This window comes from Papio anubis, chromosome 10 (genome assembly GCF_008728515.1).
Source record: "Papio anubis isolate 15944 chromosome 10, Panubis1.0, whole genome shotgun sequence".
NCBI classification, from domain to species: Eukaryota; Metazoa; Chordata; class Mammalia; order Primates; family Cercopithecidae; genus Papio; species Papio anubis.
Genome location: NC_044985.1, coordinates 19,680,539 through 19,702,625, shown reverse-complemented (window position 1 = coordinate 19,702,625; position 22,087 = coordinate 19,680,539). Strand labels below are relative to the sequence as shown.

General features: G+C 39.8%; 1 protein-coding gene across 11 annotated transcripts in view; it reads left to right on the top strand.

Annotated features, from left to right (window-relative positions):
• ZRANB3 (zinc finger RANBP2-type containing 3) overlaps positions 1–19,866 on the top strand; it is a 308,526-nt gene extending 288,660 nt beyond the window's left edge. For 7 of the 11 annotated variants that reach the window (XM_031651752.1, XM_031651751.1, XM_031651754.1 and 4 more), the window contains 6 exons: positions 551–652; positions 2,107–2,249; positions 11,091–11,201; positions 12,229–12,631; positions 16,565–16,696; positions 19,101–19,539. In XM_031651752.1, coding sequence (XP_031507612.1) covers positions 551–652; positions 2,107–2,249; positions 11,091–11,201; positions 12,229–12,631; positions 16,565–16,696; positions 19,101–19,199 — 990 coding nt within the window. In that variant the 3' untranslated portion in view covers positions 19,200–19,539. Of the gene's footprint in view, positions 1–550; positions 653–2,106; positions 2,250–11,090; positions 11,202–11,659; positions 12,175–12,228; positions 12,632–13,911; positions 14,480–16,564; positions 16,697–19,100 lie in introns of those variants that run through there. The other 4 variants (XM_031651750.1, XM_031651757.1, XM_031651756.1 and 1 more) reach the window with 3 other exon arrangements.
• The last annotated feature ends 2,221 nt before the right edge of the window (positions 19,867–22,087 follow it).

Below are 22,087 nucleotides of genomic sequence, written 5' to 3'. Positions count from 1 at the left end.
AATTGATCTTTCTGCCTTCTCTTTACTTCCTTGTTCCTGTAACAATGGACAGACTTATCATTTGGTGAAGGTTATTCAGACTATTCCTTGATACCCTTCTTTGATGTGATACTTATGTTGTCAGTGAGTATAAAGAAGTTTATTTGCAAATTTGGGAATGGTTGTGCTACTGTTAACTTCAAGGATATAATATTCTTCTATGTTAATTTGCAGTATATAATTTTATTGTTTTGATACATATTTCCAAGATTAGTCAATAGAAAAGAGTATGACACAGCAGTAAACAAAGCATTCCAGGCTGAAGGCAATAAACTTGGGGTAGGCATTGGGCAGTGGAAGCACCCAGTGTGGTAGAGAGCCTGCCTCCCCTTCTTGGCTCACAGTTTCTCCAGAGGAGCCATTTTGGTGGACCCTTGTCTAGAATGTGTCAGCTCAGTTTTTCTTTTAGGAGACTAGGCATATTGCGTCAAAATATAATTATTTTCATTTAAAATAGTTTCTAGTGCCTATACAAAAATGGATTGTTAGTGTCTTCCTAATCTATCATCAGGGTGGAAAACAGATGAGCTGTAATTTCATTCCTTTGGATATAAAATTAGACCTTTGGGAAGATTTACCAGCAAGCTTTCAGCTGAAACAAAATCGCTCACTGGTAAGAATAGTTTTAAATAAAATGGCTTTATTTACTTTAAATAAACTTGTTTTAATAATTTTAATGATCATTTTGAGTTTAAGTTTAAAAAAGCACTTTGTGTCATGTTATAGAGTCAAATCACTGGTTGCATTTTCTTCAGTCTAGGTGGTGCCTATTAATTACCCGGTGCTAAGAATATACGTGAAATCTGTTTCCTTGGCAAATGATCACACCTACAGTTGCTGTTTCTGTGGATAGAATTATCCTCACATTATTTAATTTCTCATTCATAGGATTAGCAACTGTGATATTTGTATCTGCTAGAATCACATTTTTTCTACTAAGGTTAAGTTCTAACAATGACAAATTCCAAGAGCAGAGATAATACCTTATTGGGTGATTCTTGATTCATTAGCAGAAGCACCAGCATGCAGCTCCAGGCCAAGTTCCTGCCAGGGAGGTCTTAACACTCATCTGTGGCTGATTTTCCTTCACTGCCAAGAAGGGTCATCATGTGCAGGGGCTAACCCAGCATGCTGTGTGCCATTTTTACAAGAAAATGGTGATTATTTTTTTTACCATTTGAGTGGAAATGAAGCATTGCCCATAGGTCAGCTATACCTGTTTTAAATGAAAAGGGAACAGTAAGCTATTTATTTGGAATAATCTAATCCTGATTCTCAGAGTCCCAAAAAATAGCCAGTTATATATACTTGACTGGTAACCCTACTAAAAATGTCCCAGATTTATTGATTTTTTTTTCCTGTGAAAACTTAGGCATCATTTACAAAGCGATTCTCAGATGTTGCACTATCATTCTGTCACCTAGTTTTGCCTTGACCCCAGCTGGGATATGTACTTCCAGACCTTTTTTGGTCTCAATGAGCATATTATCACTGTTGATCTATGTGTGTTAAGGGCATACACTGCATGTCCTGAAACATGCCTTTAGAGAAGCTTTGGATTGAAAAAGATCTCTTGGCTGGGTGTGGTGGCTCACTCCTGTAATGCCAACACTTAAGGAGGGTGAGGTAGGAGGATCACTTGGGCCCAGGAGTTTAAGAGCAGCCTGGGCAACATAGTGAGACCCTGTCTCTACAGAAAATAGAAAAACTAGCCAGGTGTGGTGGCATGTGCCTGTAGTCCCAGCTACTTAGGAAACTAAGGCAGCAGGAGGACTGCTGGAGGTCAAGGCTGCAGTGAGCCGTGATCATGCCACTGCACTCCAGCCTGGGCAACAGAGCAAGACCTATCAAAAAGGAAAAAAAAGTATCTCTTGAGAATGCTGTAGGTAGTTCACAATAAAGATATGAAAATTGCGTCAAATTGAAGAAAGCATTAGGTTGTGGAACTCAAAAGCCTATTTGGGGGACATAACAAAAGAGCAGTTTTCTGATGTTATAAATAGGCTCACTTTCAAAGGAAGATGACTGTGAGCTGTTAACTCTTTTTATTATCTCATTTTCTGCCAGATTTTGAGATTTGTTCGAGAATGGAGTAGTCTAACTGCCATGAAGCAAAGAATAATCAGGAAAAGTGGACAGCTATTCTGTAGCCCAATTCTTGCTTTGGAAGAGATCACAAAGCAACAAACCAAACAAAATTGCACCAAAAGGTATGAGTTGTCTTTTTTTTTAAATTTTGTATTATATTACTTTTCATGGTTCTTTCTACAGGAGGGTCTGAGGCATCTTTTGGAACTATTAATGAAATCCTGATGAGTTATGAGAAAATTATGCATAAAATCACAGCCATATTATTTCATAACAACATAATTATATGTTTAGTGAATTTGATAAAACCTGCTAAAAGAGATCAGGTTGTCCAGATCTTACTCTCCATGAGTCCCATTCATCAACAAAAAGACCAGAGTCACAGGATGGTGCAACCTATGACCTGCCAAGCCTGGGACACTTATTAGCAACAGGAATACATTTTACTCTTAGAACATCAGAGCATGCCTCTGGACCCCATCTGCTTGGCCCCGCTGTGGGGGAGTATGATGCTGTGCAGCAAGGGAGCTGGTTCTGTTTGAATGCATCACCACCCAAGTAATGGAAGATAACTATAATCAGGTCCATGATTAGAAATGAAATAAAAGGAAAGGTTGACTGTCAGATATTTGTGACTGTTTTGCCCTTATCATTACAGGTTCCTTTCTAATCTCTCTGTACATTTGATTTCCTTCCTTGCCATCACAATCATCTTTATCCACTCAAGTCTCTCCGTGTGTGATCTCAAATCCCCCTTCTTTGTAAACTCTTTTCTTAGCATGAAGCAAGGATTATCAGGAAAAGTGGTCTGCTGTTTTGTAGCCCAGTCCTTGCTTTTGAAAGAGATTGCAGGCTGGGCGCCGTGGCTCATGCCTGTAATCCCAACACTTTGAGAGGCCAGGGTGGGTAGATTGCATGAGCCCAGGAGTTCAGTGATCAGCCTAGGAAACATAGGGAGACCCTGCCTCTATAAAAAAATAAAAATTAGCCAGGTGGCACACTCCTGTAGTTCTGGCTACTCAGGAGGCTGAGGTGGGAGGATCACTTGAGCCTGGGAGGTTGAGGCTGCAGTGAACTGAGATTGTACCACTGCACTCCAGCCTGGGCAACAGAGTGAGACCCTGTCTCAAACAAAACAAAACAAAACAAAGAAATTGCAAAGCAACAAAGCAAACGGCAGCATTGGCAGAGAAAGCCCTTTAACTCTTGCTGCCTCCATACACCAGTAATCTCTCTTCATCCTTGTATTTCATCAGTTTGTCAGAGAGGTTTCCTTTCTCTAGCTTTATCCATGCACACAGGTGAAAAAAAATCCAGGGGTTGGGGGGGAAGCAAGGGACCGAGAACATGGTTGATTAAATAAATTATGATAGTTCCATAACATGGTTGATTAAATTATGATAGTTCCATATAGTGAAAATCTTTTCCACTGTTTCAAAGTATGGCATATAGCACATTTATTTGTTTGTAAGAACAAGGAATAATACTTATGATAAATTGTTAAAGGTAGATATAAATTATAAAAAAAAAAGGGGGGGAATGGAGACACAAACTTTACTATTTGCACAACTTGCTATTACTGACATAGAAATTGTCTAGAAGGATACCTTAGAAATTCTTATCACGGGTTTCTCTTGGACAGTGGTTTTCAACTGGGAGCAATTTGGTCCCCTAGGGTGGTAGTGTCTGGAGACATTTTAAATTGTCTCAAGTAAGGGATGTGACTAGGGAGTATCTAGTGGGTAGAGACCCAGGATGCTGCTGAGAATCCTACAGTGAACAGGATTGCACCCCCCAAAACAGAATTATCCATTTCAAAATGTCTATATTACCACTGTTGAGAAATCTTGCTCTAGGGCATAAAACTTGAGGATTTGTGGAGGTAGTAGGGACTTTATACTTTATGCCAAGATTACAAACTCATTTGACTAAAAACAAAACAAGAATCACAAATGAATGAATGAGGTCAGTTGTAAAACTAGAAAAGGATGAGATATGGGCTGAGACTATGTCAAACAGGCAGATTTGGAACCCATGAAGTCATTCAAATTCAGATTTAAAAATAAAATATTGGGCTGGGCATGGTGGCTCATGCCTATAATTCCAGCACTTTGGGAGGCCAAGGAGGACAGATTTCTTGAGCCCAGAGTTCAAGACCAGCCTGGGCAACATGGCAAAACCCCATCTCTACGAAAAACAGATAAATTAGCCAGGCATGGTGGTGCATGCCTGTAGTCCTAGCTACTTTGGAGACTGAGGCGGGAGGATCACCTGATCCCCTGGAGGTCGAGGCTGCAGTGACCCATGATTGCGCCACTGCACTTCAGCCTGGGAGACAGAATGAGACCCTGTCTCAGAAATAAAATAAAATAAAACAAAAATTAAATTAAAATTAAATTAAATTAATAAAATTTAAAAATACTGGCTAGCCATGGTGGCTCACACCTGTAATCCTAGCACTTTGGAAAGCCAAGGTGGAAAGATCACTTAAGGTCAAGAGCTTGAGACCAGACTGGTTAACATAGCGAGACTCTATCTCCACAAAAACCCAAAAAATAGCCAGGTATGGTGGTTCACGCCTGCAGTCCCAGCCATTCGGGAGGCTGAGACAGGAGGATCACCTGAGCCCAGGAGGTCAAGGCTGCGATGAGCTGTGATCATGCCACTGCACTCCAGCCTGGGTGATAGAGCAAGACCCTGTCTCAAAATGAATAAATAAATTTAAAATGCTGTATGAGTATAGTAAATTGATACTGTATGAGTACAGTAAAGCCCTTTGACTAATTGAATTTATCTATAAGTTGCCAGTTTTGGACTCTTGGCCTGAACTCTTCTGTAACGGTTGATTTTTTTTCCCATGGGCATGTGCCATTTTCTATAAAAATACATTTAAAATATATGTGTTACATATTTATATATATATACACACACACACATGCTTACACATAAGTGCACACATACACACACACATATATCAAAAAGCACAATGCCTATTTTATTTTTCTCAATACTTCCAGTCCTCTCAATCTTTCTCATTTTTGTAACCAGTCTTTGTTGACCTTCTCTTTCTCACATGATCATAATTCTCTTCATAACTGAATTTCTAGCTATTTCTAGATATGCCCTATTATTTCTTCTCCATTGGACATGGATGACCACTTAAAGTACCAACTGAGAAAGGTGACTGATCAGATTTAAAAGCAAAAGTCAATTCATAAAACCAAAGTCAGACACACAATGTTATTTATAAAATTACATATAGATAATATGTTAAGGATATAACTTGTGTTAACAAGCAGCAGATTAATCAGATTTGTATTTTTTAGAATTCAGCAGTATTCTAAATGTAAAAATACATTTTATTTTTTAGCTCTAGCAGCAGTTGGGAGATTAGATCAAAAAGGGCAAGACTCAAAGTGGGGAGATAAGTTACATTTTTCTATCGCTGCCATAACAAATTACCACAAATTTAGCAGCTTAAAACAACACACATTTATTATCTCACCCTTCTATAAGTAAGAAGTCCAAGTTGGCTGTTACTAGTTTTCTAGTAATGCTCTGGATTTTACAAGGCAGAAATCAAAGTGTTGGCTGGCTGGGCTCTAGTTGATAAGCTTGGAAAAGAATTCACCTCCAAGCTCACTAAGATTGTTGGCAGAACTCAGTTCCTTGCAGTTGTAGATCTGAGGTTCCTGTTTATTCCTGGCTGTCAGCTGGACTGTCAGCTACTAGAGGCCTCTCTGTGGTCCTAGCATGTGGACCTCTACATATTTCTCCTTGGAATCTCTCTGCCTTCCTCTTCTGCTTTTAAGGGCTCAAGTGATTACATTGGGCCCACTCAGTAATCTCCCTATCTTAAAGTGAGCTGATTAGTAACCTAATTATATCTGTAAAGTCCTTTTATAGCATTATCTAAGTTAATGATTGATTAAATAACCTGGGGACAGGAATCCTAGAGGGTATCTTAAAATTCTGCCTACTACACAAGTTAAAAGACTATTCTAGTATACATGGAGAAAAATGATGAGGATCTATATTAAGTGATTACAATGGGAATCAGGAAAGAGAATGAAGAGAGCTATTAAGGAGGTATGTCTAGAGACTTGGTGACTGATTATAGAGAGGCAGAGAGAGAGAGGCCCCCAGGGAAACCAACTTAGCAACATCATAAAATGAAACCTCTGTACCTGCAGCGGGGAGATACTATCAGGAAGCATTCTGATTCTTGCTGCAGAACCCAAAGTAAGTCTCAGTAATTTGGAATAACCATGTATCTCTGAAAGCAAATGTGAAATATGCTGTTGAATAGCAGCATTGAGTGGCAGTCTGTATGAGGACCAGTTAGACACTGTCCTATCAATTTATTTTCTAGAGAAACTGAATCAGAGAGTCTCCAGACCTAGAAACATCAGGCTCAGTAAAGAGTGAGGTATTGCCGGGCGCGGTGGCTCACGCCTGTAATCCCAGCACTTTGGGAGGCCGAGGCGGGCGGATCACGAGGTCAGGAGATCGAGACCATCCTGGCTAACACGGTGAAACCCCGTCTCTACTAAAAATGCAAAAAATTAGCCGGGCGAGGCGGCGGGCGCCTGCAGTCCCAGCTACTCGGGAGGCTGAGGCAGGAGAATGGCGTGAACCCGGGAGGAGGAGCTTGCAGTGAGCCGAGATCGCGTCACTGCACTCCAGCCTGGGCGACTAAGCGAGACTCTGTCTCAAAAAAAAAAAAAAAAAAAGAGTGAGGTATTAGATTGAAAACTGAGACTCCCCAGACCCTCTTTTTGGCGCAGCTTTCAGATTGACAGCAGCGACATTTTACTTCCTAAACAGGAGGTTAGAGGATTTCTTTCTTAAAAGTATTGAGTGGTTCTGAAAAAAGACCTATAGTTAACTGACTTTGGGCATTCCCCCAAATGCAATGGCTAGGTCTCCAACCAGATTATCCGCCAGTGATGTCCACCAGTTTGCGGGCCCCATCCAAGCTCAGAGCTTGCAGTCAGCTTTTAAATATCTCACTTTTACATGTGAATGGAAGCCAAGATTACCAGCCATTGTTATGGTTACCAGTACCATTTATCAGAGGCAGGCCTAATTCACTTGGAGCCCTGTCATGTTTAGGATGCCAATTGTTTAATCACTAGTTATAGCTGAGCTCCAAAGCAGGTCAGAAATCCAGAGCCCAGGATTGTGTTCATTGATGTGGGCCACTTTGCGACGTACACTCTTCTTGCAAAAATTGCTATCTTCCACTCCCGTCCCTATCCAGGAATTTGTTTAGTAGACAACATCCTTCCTTCTCTATTTACTAAAATTGGGATTTACCATAATCCTTTTGGGAGTTGGTGAACTTCCTCGCAAACCTCAGCAGAAAATTAAGTATTGGCAACTTGCAACTACATTTGAAAAGTTGTCAGCTCCCTTTTTTGGAATTGGTTCATCTGTTTCTTGTGGTTTCCAAAAATTTATTCTTAAACCTCTTGTAGGAAAGCAAAAGGTTATTTTTAGTTTCTAAATCTCTGACTAGATTTCTCAGCATCTTTTAAAGTTACTGAATTAGGTTTTTAAGCTTTTAAACATTGAATAATAATACCTCAGGCAAGGCTTAATATCCCATTGCCCCTAAAGCTAGGAAGCTTTTGAGTTCATTTAGAATTCACAGAAATACTTTCCCGAGTGCATTTTCCAAGGGAATAAAATGGTTGAAGAAATTGTTGGAGGTGGGGCCAGAGAAGGAGGAAGTTTGGGAACTAAAAGGGCAAGTAAAAGAACTCTACAACAATTTACTGTGCTTTAACTACTACTACTACTGCCCAGACTGGAGCACGATGGCTTAATTTCCTTTTTGCTCTAAGAAAGACATGCAAGTAGAGTGCAAACATGTAAAAAGATATTCCCCCTTACTCTTAATAGGAATGCAAATTTTAAAATCTACAATGAGATACCTATCACTATTAGCAGAGACTTTAAAAATGACATTGTGCTAGTGAAAGAGAAGAAACAGATACTCATTTGTTGCTGGTGGACACGTACACTGGTATAACCTTAGAGGAAAGACATTTGTCAAAATCTACCCACATTTAAAACACCTAAGACCTTTGACCAAGGAATTCTATTTCCAGGGATTTATTCTACAGATACATAATGTGTAGAAAATATCATATATAACGGTATCTATTACAGCATTGTTTGTGATAGCAAAGACTGGAAACAAGCTAAATGTCCATTTATCAGAGACTGATCAAATATATGGTTTATCCATATAATGGAATAACATGGAGCCATTAAAAAGAATAGGGAAACTATGAATCCTAATAAGGAAAGATCTCTGAGAAGCATGTTTTGGTAAAAAGAGCAAGGTGAAGATCAGTATATATGCTATGCTATTATTTATTTCTAAAAATAAAAGGTATAATGAAGAATGAGTGCTAGTGGGTATGGGTATCTTTTTGTTTCGTTTTTTGTTTTTGTTTGAGACAGGGTCTCAATCTGTTGCGCAGGCTGGAGTGCACTGGCATGATCTCAGCTCACTGCAACCTCTGCCTCCGGGGTTCAAGTGATTCTCCTGCCCCTGCCTCCCGAGTAGCTGGGACTGCAGGTGCACACCACCATGCCCGGCTAACTTTTGTATTTTTAGTTGAGACAAGGTTTCACCATGTTGGCCATTCTGGTCTCAAACTCCTGACCTCAAATGATCCACCCGCCTTGGCCTCTCAAAGTGCCAGGATTACACACATGAGCCACTGCACCCAGCCTCAGGTTTCTTTTTGGAGTGATGAAAATATTCTGGAATTAGTGGTGATGGTTGTACAACCTTGTGAATATACTAAAATGCACTTAATTGTAAACTTTTAATTGGTGAATTTTATGCCATGTAAATGATGTATCAATGGAAATGCAAAAATAAGTAAATAAAAGGTATACACCTATACTCAGAAAAGAAATAAACTATTTATTTATTTATTTATTTATTTTGAGACAGAGTCTCTCTCTGTCACCCAGGCTGGAGTGCAGTGGCGCAATCTCAGCTCACTGCAGCCTCCATCTTCCTGGGTCAAGTGGTTCTCCTGCCTCAGCCTCCCGTGTAGCTGGGATTACAGGCATACACCACTATGCCCAGCTAATTTTTGTACTTTTAGTAGAGACAGGGTTTCACCATGTGAATGTGTGAAAAGATATTCCCCATTACTCTTAATAGGAATGCAAATTTTAAAATCTATGATGAGATACTTATCACTATTAGCAGAGACTAATATGTTGGCCAGGCTGGTCTCGAACTCCTGACCTCAGGAGACCCACCCACCTTGGCCTCCCAGAGTGCTGGGATTACAGGTGTGAGCCACCATGCCAGGCCAAAAATAAACGATTTCTAAAATGAGCCAGACACGGTGGCTCACACCTGTAATACCAGCACTTTGGGAGGCTGAGACGGGCTGAGACAGGCCTCGCATGGTGGTGCATGCCCGTAATCCCAGCTCTGGGAGGCTGAGGCATGAGAATAGCTTGAACCCAGAAGGCAGAGGTTGCAATGAGCCAAGATAGTGTCACTGCACTCCAGCCTGGGCGGCAGAGTGAGACCCTGTCTCAAAAAATAAAATAAAATAAAATAAAGTAAAATAAATTAAATTAATCAGCCTTTCTGCAAAGATGAATTCGCATGTCTGTGAGAGACAGGGAAATACACTATTTCTCTAATGATATCCAGAGTTCCTGAAAGATCTTTTGGTCTAATTGGTGAGGGACATATTGTACACATCCTAGGGATGTCAGTCAGACTCCAGTTACTGCTCTCTCAGTGTGATGGCTTCCAGAAGACATGCAACAAAATGACTCAAGGTCATTTTGAGTCAAAATAAAATAAAAACAAAACTGGCAACAGAGGTAACTTTTGGGGAGGGGCAAAAGGAAGAAAGGAGTGACAGAGAAAATTATTCATCACCATAAACACACTTGTTTGCCTTTTGAGTTTAGAACCATGTGCTTATATCACCTAATTAAAAATGAATAAAATAGTTTATTTAAAAAAGGAAACCTGTTTGTTAAATCTATCCTAATAACATAAAGCAAATTTCTAAAATTTTACCTACAATTGCACAATTCCATTTTGATTGAACTTTAATTTTATTGTCAAGCTGCCTAATTAAGAAGCATTCAATAATATTAAGAAATTCATGTTTAAACTAATTTCCAAAAAAGTCTATAATAGGTGTAAACCACCAGAGAAAGTAGGCCAATTAATATAATGGGAAGGAATTAATTGGGTAATTGCATTTCACCAACTTAAATTCCCCCATCACCTTTAATCAGAATAACTTCTCTTTACTTCTAGTCCCTGAACCATTGTGTGGTATTGTTAGTGTTGGGTAATAAGGTTCTGAATCCCACGTCAAGGGTGGCTTTATTTCTGTGGAAGAATCCATAAACCCTGTATGGGCTGATAATAAGGGAAACAACCTTCAGATTACAGAAAATGTGATTGAACCCAGTTAACTGAAAAGAGACTCAGTTTACCCAAACACTGATACACCATTATAACTGACTAAGGTAATTTGGAGAAGCCTTGAAGGGATGACCAAGAGGGAAGTAAAATACAGTTAGAGATTTTCTGCACAGCTTGCCAAGCAGTTTCCTTAAGGCTGTCAGTTGTGCGTGTATTTGATCATTTCTTATTCTCACACCCACTCCTCTTTCCCCTAAATGAAAATTGGTCCAAAGGATATTGAATGACTCTTAGATTTCTTAGAAAAAGAAATCTGAGACAACTAATTTGGAACAAAGAAATGTATTTCTCACATAATGAACACCAAGATAAAGGGTAAAAATTCCATTTTCTAACTTGAGTTTTAGCACAGTGAATAGAATTGTGCTTGCTTTTTCTTCTATTGCTTTTGCAAGGAACAATGTGAACATGCAATAGAGACTTTTTTTTATGAGATAGAGGGAATCTATTTAACATATCATTGTTTTAGATACATAACCAAAGAAGATGTTGCCATAGCTTCAGTGGATAAAGTGAAGAATACTGGGGGCCATGTCCGTCTGATCACAAAGGAGTCCAGGCCACAGGATCCTTTCACAAAGTAAGGTTTTTCTACTACTAGTATATAGTAGTACTAATTCCACTTCTTTACATTTTGATATTCAAAATAATGTCTCACCTTTGCGTGACCACTTTAGATGTTACAAAGAACTTTCACAAGATAGTAGCTCTTCAGTTGTCCTAGCAACCTGTTGAGGTACCTGGTGTCCTCATTTTAAACATTAAAGATGAGGAAGGACACTGAGACCAGGTGGACTAAGTAACCTGCCCCACGGCTTGGGGGTAGATGCCAGGAGACCTGAGGTTAAATCTGGGCTCTGTCCCTCAATCTTGAGCTCCATCATTAGAAGTCTTTCTTTTAACTCTTTCAAACAACCATGAAAAAATAGAGCAGCTGTTGTTACTTCCCAAGTAGGACTTTCTAATAAAATTGAGTAGTGTACCTTTTCTTTTATTCTAACAAATTGATCACATATCCTATTATGTTTTGTATCCTAGCATGTTTAATTTCATCAACTCTGCGTTTACCTGTAGGAGCAAGTCTTCTGTTCTAATTCCTATCAGCACTGTCAGCTATTTCACTCTGTCACTTTATGGCTGTGACTCTGTTTCCTGTGTGCAAGCAGAGGCTGGAGGAGAGAGTTTGTAATGACTTCTCTGAGCTAATGAGGTGTGTGACCCCATATATTTAAGGAGCAGGGTAGCCACTAAGCTTTAGTGGGGTTTTACATTAGGCTGTCCTTTCCCAGCCTGAAGAAGCATTTTCTAACAGCTTATCCAGATGTTTTACATGTTTTCATGTTTCACATGTTTCCAGATCATTTAACACGAGAGCATCTAAATTCCCAAGAGAGGCAACGTATTTATATTCAAATTATTTTTTGTAACACATCATTCTTCCTTACATGGCATGGAATATAGAGTGCTGACTATAGCTATTTTATTTCTACACTGTGATCCATGTTTACTATTTATCCGTATAGAAACTTTGATAACCTTTATATGAAGCAATTACTATTTAGAGTATTCATTCATTAGTTACCTATTCAGTGTTTTTTCAATTGTAGAAAATTTCTTGAAGATGGAGCCTGTGTCCCATTTCTAAATCCATACACAGTGCAGGCAGATCTCACTGTGAAGCCCTCTACATCCAAAGGCTATTTGCAAGCTGTGGATAATGAAGGAAATCCACTTTGCCTTCACTGTCAGCAACCCACTTGCCAGACTAAGCAAGCATGTAAAGTGAACGCTTGGGATTCACGGTTTTGCTCTCTGAAATGTCAGGAAGAGTTTTGGATTCGATCTAATAACAGCTACCTGCGAGCCAAAGTATTTGAAACTGAACGTGGTGTGTGTCAGCTCTGTAATGTGAATGCACAAGAACTCTTTTTACATCTGAGAGATGCCCCTAAAAGTCAGAGGAAGAAACTTCTGGATGCTACCTGGACTTCAAAGCTCCCATTAGAACAGGTAAGTTATAATCATGTGATAGATAGAAGGCAGCATTGTACTGAGTAATGAATATTGACTCTCTAACTTTATTTTTTACATTTTAACATGGAAATATTCAAATATATAAAAGGAGAGAAAATAATGGACCCATATGTCCATCAGCCAGCTTTAACAGTTTCCAGCATTTTGGCATTGATTTTTGTCTGCCATTGACTCACTTGTTTGTTTCTCCTAGAATATTTTATTTTATTTTATTTTATTTATTATTTTTATTTATTTTTTTTTTTTTGAGACAGAGTTTCACCCTTGTCACCCAGGCTGGAGTGCAGTGGCGCAATCTCAGCTCACTGCAACCTCTGCCACCTGGGTTCAAGTGATTCTCATGCCTCAGCCTCCCGAGTAGCTGGGATCACAGGCATGTGCCACCACGCCTGGCTAATTTTTGTATTTTTAGTAGAGACGGGGTTTTGCCATGTTGGCCAGGCTGGTTTTGAACCCCTGACCTCAGGTGATCCACCCGCCTCAGCCTCCCAAACTGCTGGGATTACAGGCATGAGCCGTCACGCCCGGCCATCTCCTAGATTATTTTAAAGAAAATTCCAGACATTTCTTTTCACTCTTGAATATTTTCATTCTGTATCTCTCACAGGTAAAGACCTCCTTCCTTACTTCTATCCTTCCTTTCCTCTCCCTCCCCTCTTCCCCCCTCCCTCTTCCCCTTTCTCTCTCTCTCCCTTCCTTTTCTCCTTTCCTCCTGCACTCTTTCCTAGTCCTCATTTCCTTTCCTCTCTTTCTTTTAAATATAATCCCAGTACGAGTTATCACACCCAACACAATTATAATTCCTTAATTATACTAAGTCTATGCTTGGTTTCCCAGGTTGTCTCAAAAACGCCTTTTCGCAGGCGCAGTGGCTCACACCTGTAATCCTAACACTTTGGGAGGCCAAGGCAGGTGGATCACCTGAGGTCAGGAGTTTGAGACCAGCCTGGCCAATATGGAGAAACTCCATCTCTACTAAAAGTATAAAAATTTAGCCAGGCGTGGTGGCGGGCACCCGTAATCCCAACTACTCGGGGGCTGAGGCAGAAGAATCGCTTGAACCTGAGAGGCAGAAGTTGCAGTGAGCCAGGATCACGCCACTGCACTCCAGCTTGGGCAACAGAACAAGACTCTGTCTCAAAAAAAAAAAAAAAAAAAAGCATTTTATAGTTACTTTGTTCAGATTAGTATCAAAATGTCACCCACATAGTATATTTGATTATAATGCTTCTTATGCTTCATTTAATCTATAATAGCACCCCATTCCTTTTTTATACTATCAATGGCTGGATATACTGGATCATTTGCCATTCCGGATTTATCTCCCTGTATCGCAAGGTATTGTTTGACATGTTCTTCTATTCCCCCAATTTTCTGAATAATAATTGTAAGATCTAGAGGCTTAATTTCATTCTCATTCAGTTATTTTGGGAAAAGATCTTAACAGGTGGTGCAGTGTATCAAGAGGCACCTATGGTCTGGCAATTCCCCTTTCCATATGTTAATATTGAATGACAAGGGGCAGACAGATAACCCAGAAGTGTAGTCCATCACAATCAGAAGGCTATGTATGTGTATATACACTCACATACATATATGTGTTCATTGCATTGAAAAATGTAATTTTAATACACCAATTTATGACAAATTATTATTTATAGCACACTATCATCAGTATTCACTTTCATTTCCAAAATTCAGTTGGATTTCTAATCTTGCTATCTGAACAATTCTAAATTTCAAAGCAAGCCAGGCTTTGGCTCATACCTGTAATCCCAGTACTTTGAGAGGCCAAGGTGGGAAGATTGCTTGAGCCAAGAGTTATCAGCCTGAGCAACATAGTGGAACCCCTTTTTTCCAAAAAAAAAAGAAAAGAAAAGAAAAGCAAAATTAACCGGGTGTGGTAGCATGCACCTGTAGTCCCAGCTACTTGGTTGGCTGAGATAGGAGGATTGCTTGAGTCCAGAAGGTCAAGGCTGCAGTGAGCTGTGATAGTGCCAATGCACTCCAGCCTGGGCAACAGAGTGAGACCCCATCTCTAAATAAAATATAATTTTGTAGTGTGCTTAATTTAAGAAGAATCACCCCTCAGCCACTGTCTGCCCACTAAAATATTGGATGAATTCCTTCCAGTTAGACAAATTATGTATTTTTATTTACCTAGGACAGTGTTGCTGAATTATGAGCAAATGAATTAATCAGCATTTCTGTAAAAATGAATTAGCATGTCTCTGAGAGACAGGGAAATACACTATTTCTCTAATGATATCCAGAGTTCCTGAAAGATCTTTTGGTCTAATTGGTGAGGGACATATTGTACACATCCCAGGGATGTCAGTCAGACTCCAGTTACTGCTCTCTCAGTGTGATGGCTTCCAGAAGACATGCAACAAAATGACTCAAGGTCATTGAAAGCAACCTGTCCAGGAATGCAGAAGTAATATAAGAGACATCCAAAACAAAAGTGCTCTGAGAATAAGGAACACAATAGGCTCGAATTAGGTAGGACTAGTTAAAGAGAGTGATTTTATACATATATATATATATATTTTTTTTTTTTTTTTTTTGAGATTGGGTCTGGGGTCTCACTGTGTTGCTCGGGATGATGTTGAACTCCTGGACCAAGCGATCCTTCTGCCTCAGCCTCCCAAACATCTGGGATTACAGGCATGCACTACCACATCAAGTGATTCTTTCAAGAGGCGGGCAAATTTCGGATATCCAAGAGTGGCCCCAAGTGATTTGCCTTACAGTTGCTTGGAAAAACTAAAGAAGCATCTTCTGAATTATTGAGTCTGTCAGAGTGGGGGCTGCTCAGAGAGAAGGAATTGGTTTAAAAAGGCAAAGCCAAAATGGATTTTTTTTCCTAAGACTATGCCATTTGCTTGATGCACAAGACCGCCATTTGTAGTAGCTTCTTACAATGCCAACCTCGAAAACAAAAATCAATACATTCTTCTAACAGTAGTTGGGAAGTTCAGCACAGAAGAGAAGATAAGGCAGGCAGTAACAAAGGTCAGCTGGACAAAGTTTACTGCTCCAACTTGCTGCCTCTTGTGACTCCTCATGGGCCAGCACTATTGATCAGGTCATTGCGCCTGACACGCTTTCTTAAACAGGCTTTATACATAATCATGGGTTCCCAAGGCCAGCAGCCGTTAAGTTGAAGGAAATAAAAGCAAGTGCCACACTCATCTCTGTGATATTTAGACAACTGCATTTCCATGGTGTGAGTTGGTTTTACTACCTCAGGTAAAATGATAAAATACATCCCATTTTAATGTAGGTTATCACTGATTAAATATAAAATGTGTATATTTTATATTTACACATGGCCTAAATAAAGGCTACTTTAAATGGTCATCTTTAATTATTCCAAATATGCAAGTTACAGATATTTGTTCTAGAAATTTCATTCCAGTTCACGTAACTTGGAAAGTTCTCTGGTGAATAGTATAAAAGTTCTAGGTAATAGCTATTGACATTAAACTGCCATTGTGTAGTGACAAAAGCATTTAGGTCAACAATTAAAGATTGTTTGACTCAGTAGTATTGAGAAGTTTTAAATTTCTAACCTATTGTTATGCTTTTCTTAGATTTGGTTTAGTGAATATATAAACTAACTTACAGATGCAGAAAAACCAGTTTTTCCCAATCTGTCAGGAGTCTTGGTATTTTATATTTTCTTGTAATTCTTTCAAAATGAGGTAAGGGAGAAAAAAAACACATCTTATTGCTTTCAAACTTCAAACAGAGGGTTTTTTTCTACTCACAATAAAAGCTATTCAAAGCTCTCCTGATGTATTTTTCCCCATGATTTTCCTGTATAAACATGATTGCACAATGCAAAACCAACAAACACTTCTTGCAGTATATGTTGAAAACTGCTGACTTGTATTCTTATTGCAGCTAAATGAAATGATAAGAAACCCAGGGGAAGGACATTTCTGGCAGGTGGATCACATCAAGCCAGTGTATGGGGGAGGAGGACAATGTTCCCTGGACAACCTGCAGACTCTCTGCACAGTCTGTCACAAAGAGGTCAGTGAAGCTCTCATATAGCTTTGACTGCATCCTGAGAAGTCAGATGGAAAATTGTGCACACAGGTGTGGAAGATTATGTGGATGAATTTATTCCTGGTCTGAGATTCGAGGCGCATTTTACTCCTTTCATCATCTAACACTTGCCTTTCCTCTCAAGGCCCGTGTCACAGATGCAAGAAAAGCTGCTTCCCTTTTCATTAATTCTAGGACCAAGACATTTGCACCACTACCAAGAAAGAAATGAATACAATTTACATATTGTCTTGATGAGACCCAAACTGGAAGTTTGGTGAATTGGGGCAGTGATACATGTTTGCATATAACTAAGGATATCCTGAAATATCTGAAAACATTGATAAGTTATCTCTAGGATCAACACAGTTCAACATACAAAGGTTTCATTGCTGGCCAAAGTATGAAACCAATTAACTCTGCCCCATCTTTTGGTAGTTACTTACCTGTTGCTTAGAATGAGAGGGAAAAAAACACATACTATTGTTTATCTACCAGGATAAATTTTTTACAGGCAGTCCAGTAAAAGGTAATGGGATTTACCTGTTGAGATCATCTTAGAAATATTCAATATGCAACTTCGTATTCAACTTTTTTTCAGTTACAGCAAGATCTAACCATTTCTCATGTTCTCTAACCATTCATAACTTACATCATCTAAAATGACTGCATAATACAATATTCTATTGAGCAGATCTCTACTGTACTTTACTTAACCATTCCCATACTGATTAATACTTATTTAAATTTTTCTGCTTTTATACATCATGCCACCAAGCACACTTTTTGTAAACAAAACTGTTTTCTGCATTTTGAGGTCATTCCTTAAGGTAGATTATCATGTGTAAAAATCACTGAGTCAAAAGTATTTGGATATTTTTGACAATGTAGGAATTTATCACCAAACTGTTTTCCAAAGAACTTTACTCATTTATGACCCCAGAAGCCCACTTAACTGCCACTGGGTACGGTCAGTGGGTGCCATTGTGGTGCAAGGGGAGAAAGGCCTGAAATTGTTTTGTTTGCTAAAGACACTGATGTTTTAAAAAGATGCTAATCAGTTATATTTAAATTTTTGAGAACTATTTCAGATCCTTTGCCAATGTTTATAATGTATGAACTCTTTACTACTCTTTTTTTTTTTTTTTTAAGATGGAGTATCGCTCTGTCACCCATGCTGGAGAGCAGTGGCGTGATCTCAGCACGATCTCGGCTCACTGCAACCTCCGCCTCCCGCCTCCCGGGTTCAAGCTGATTCTCCTACCTCAGCCTCCTGAGTAGCTGGGATTACAGGCACCCGCCACCACACCCAGCTGATTTTTATGTTTTGAGTAGAGACAGGGTTTCACCATGTTGTCCAGGCTGTCTCGAATTTCTGACCTCAGATGATCCACCCACCTTGGCCTCCCAAAGTGTTGAGATTACAGGTGTGAGCCACCGCCCCCCACCGTAAGCTTCTCTTCTGTCCTTACTCTTTCCACGTGGATCACCTCACATGGACTTCAGTTGGAAAAAAAAAAAGTCATCTGATTTCTCAGCTGTGCAAGTTAGTAGCAAATTCAAGACCTATATGAGAATTAAGAAGTAGCCAAAGAAAATGCAGCCCTTTCTGTAATTATTTTTTTAGATTCTCATGAAAAATGTTACTTGTGGGATAGTGGAAGAATCCAGTTCTGGTCTACGTCATTTTATTTTCTATACCAGCTCATCTGTTGAGTTGGAAATGGCCTCTGGGATCAGAGAATAGGAAGTGGGTAGATTTTCTTCACTGGGTAATCCCAAGTTGCCTTAAGAACTCCCACTTGGGGAGGCCGAGGCAGGTGGATCACCTGAGGTCAGGAGTTCGAGACCAGCCTGGCCAACGTGGCAAAAGCCCCGTCTCTACTAAAAATACAAAAATTAGCTGGGTGTGGTGGCAGGTGCCTATAATCCCAGCTACTCTGGAGGCTGAGGCTGGAGAATCGCTTGAACCTGGGAGACAGAGGTTGCAGTGAGCTGAGATCACACCACTTCACTCCAGCCTGGGCGAAAGAGCAAAACTCCATCTCAAAAAAAAAAAAAAAAGAAAAACACTCCTGCTTAGATGGGAGAATCAGGGCCTCCCTATTCTCCAAATGAGGAATTCATGCTCTCACTGGGTAGCAAGACATCCCCTAAGTTGTATGTTTTCTCCTGCTACGTTGGTCCTAAGAACCTAGGACCTCAGGGACTTGCCAGAGCTGCCGAGATACTCTGCCTTGTCGTTTGGTAACTCTTTAATAGCCAGCCACTGGGAAATGGGTGTAGTGACAGTGTAGATTTTCCAGACTAACAATACAAAGAGTTTTTGAGCTTCTGTAGCCAGTGCTTTTTTCCTAACATGTACACATGCATATTTTTTAACTTTTAGAGAACTGCCAGACAAGCTAAGGAAAGAAGCCAGGTGAGAAGACAATCTCTAGCATCAAAGCATGGATCAGACATCACACGATTTTTGGTGAAGAAGTAAAGTAGAAAAAGATATGAATGAATGACAAATGTTTTACATGTGGAAGACTTTAATACAAAAGTTTTCCATGTTTGTTTAATATATTAAGAGTAAAAATTTTCTGAACAAAAATCAAGAACTCAAATTCTATTGTACTAATTATTTTAGTGTTAATTACATTTTTAAAGTACTTAACAGAAACTAAGATACAATACTAAATATTTCTGTGGCCTTTTTGATTTGATGCAGACTCGCAATTATGTTTCAGCAATGTTTTGTTAAGCTCTTTACCCCTAATATGCCTAATCACTGTATTGTGCATAGATGATGTTTAAAAAATATACTCTCAATTACCTAAAAATGCTTCTGGATTAGTATTGTTCTGGACTGTCATGGGTATGAATGGAACATTGCAAAACCTCATGGGAAATTTCAGACACAAATCATTATTTGGGAATTCTGGGCCAAGCATTACCAGCTTGCTTAGGATTCAAGAGAGATTGTACACTGAATACCTCCAGAATGAGCTTGGGGTACACATTTTGGGTGTTGCTTTTCTTGCTTTTTTAGCCAGTCATCTTTATCAAAAATATCCTTTTCAAAATGAAATACCTATGGTGTTTGCGGACAATTTGGGGGTTCTGTGTAAAGTAATTGTTAAAACTATTAAATAACTGAAAACATAAAATGTAAAATGCCACTTAAGCTTGAATATCTTTTTTAAAAAATGAATCAAACTATGCTTACTGTTGGCTGGGCGCCGTGGCTCACACGTGTAATCCCAGCACTTTGGGAGGCCAGAGCGGGCAGATCATGAGGTCAGGAGATAGATTGAGACCATCCTAGCTAATAAGGTGAAACCCCATCTCTACTAAAAATACAAAAAAGTAGCTAGGCATGGTGTCGCACGCCTGTAATTTCAGCTACTCAGGAGGCTGAGGCAGGAGAATGGCTTGAACCTGGAAGGCGGAGCTTGCAGTGAGCCGAGATCACGCCACTACACTCCAGCCTAGGCGACAGAGCGAGACTCCGTCTCAAAACAAACAAACAAACAAACTAGGCGTACTGTCAAAATACTCTTTGTCTTCTGGTTCTCATTTTCTGTTTTTAAAACCCTCTGTTATTAAAGGTATGTTTCTGGTACTTCTTTTAAAAAGAGTGATGATGATAAAACACTTTATAATAAGGCATAATCAGATGGTTATATGCATTTAAAGATACAGTGATAACATTAAAATGTAATTGACATAAAATAAGAGTGATAATGAAACAAACCCGGGGCCTAATCCTGCAATATGTCAGAATCATGAGAGCAAAGAGTCAGAACTATACAAAATACAGGACCAAGGAAGAATTACATTCCCAAAAGGGAGCTGTTTGCAAATACTACTAGGACATACACTTCTTTAGTTTGAGCATTTTCCCATGTTAATTAATAGCTAGTGTTTTACAACATAAAGGACTTGTTTTTAGAAAGATTAAACAATCAGAGATTATACAACCACAGTTGTTCCTCAGGTTCTATTTCATTATATGAGATCAAATCATGTTGGTTATTTTATAAATGAAGTTGGGCTTTCTTTGGCCTCCTTTCTGCTTAGTTGGTCAGGCTCTCTTTGCAGTTTTCTGCCTCATTGCTAAGGTAACCTAGGATTTGTCATGGTTGAGAGCCAAGAAGCAGGCACGCTGCCTTTCCTCCAGCATGGGGTGTTTGCAAGCAATGTCTAAGTAGGTCAAATTTGAGGGGAACTCGCTCTTCAGATCACACTAAGGTGATAATTCTAAGGAGAAAGTTCTCACGTGTAAGAACTGTGTGATGATTTGAGGTGAAACAATCTATGAAGCTAGGCTCAGTCTATACCAGGTTTCAGAATTCTAATTAAAAATGCCATAAGGAGCAGTGAGCATTTGCTGTACAGGATGCTGACTGGCTCATCCCCATCCCTTCCTGACATGTCTCAGAGCTTTGTGTCCTGCCTTCCCCTAACTTGGTTTGCATTACTTGTGGGGCACATTGAGACGAAGGGTTCTGAGACTGAAAATAAAGATAGAGATTGATCTAATAACCAAGACCAAAAGGGCATCTTGAGGAGACTGTTCTTTCCTCCTCACAATCTGAAACAGAAGCTCCCCACTATGTATGGCAAATGGGATGTTATGACAGAGGGACACAGAAAGTATCAGAGCAAGCAGCAGATCCTGAGTGCAGAAAGAAGTGCAGATGCCCCCCAGGAAGAAGATAGCTGCTGCCACTCTGGAGATGGAGTGAAAAACACAGGTGGGTAGAATGAGTGTAAAAGAATAGGCCCGGCTCTGAAAAGACTCAGAAGGTGCAAGATACAGTTGAGGCTAAGAAAACAACAACAAAAAAAGGCTCTGGCCAGGTGTGATGGCACTTGCCTGTAGTCCTAGCTACTCAGGAGGCTGAGGTAGGAGGGTCACTTAAGCCCAGGGGTTCATGACCAGCCTGGCCCCATCTCAAAAAAGAAAAAAGGCTCTGGATCCAGGGAACAGAGCTGGGAAGTGGTAGCTGAGGAAGGAACCCGCTTACAATAGAAAACCACATGATATGCCTGTGGGTAGGGGTAGGGTGGGGAGGACTTCCGGAGCATGGTGGGCTCACACACTCAAACCGCACAGTCAGCATCAGGCTGGCCTGCCTTCCTGTTCCCATCACTGGGTGACATTGATCCCAGACACATTCTGATGACTAGTAAAGTTGCTTTTAGTAGCCCCAGAGCCAGGAAGAAGAATTCATATGGAATTGTTAAAGACGCCCACTCTTAGCGTTAATTACAGCGCAACATACATTTCTTGAGATTTTCCTGGGACAAGTGAATACCCTCTACATTTTCTTAACTGGACGGAAACAGGATTTTCTGCCCATACATCTTGCTAATAAATCAAAT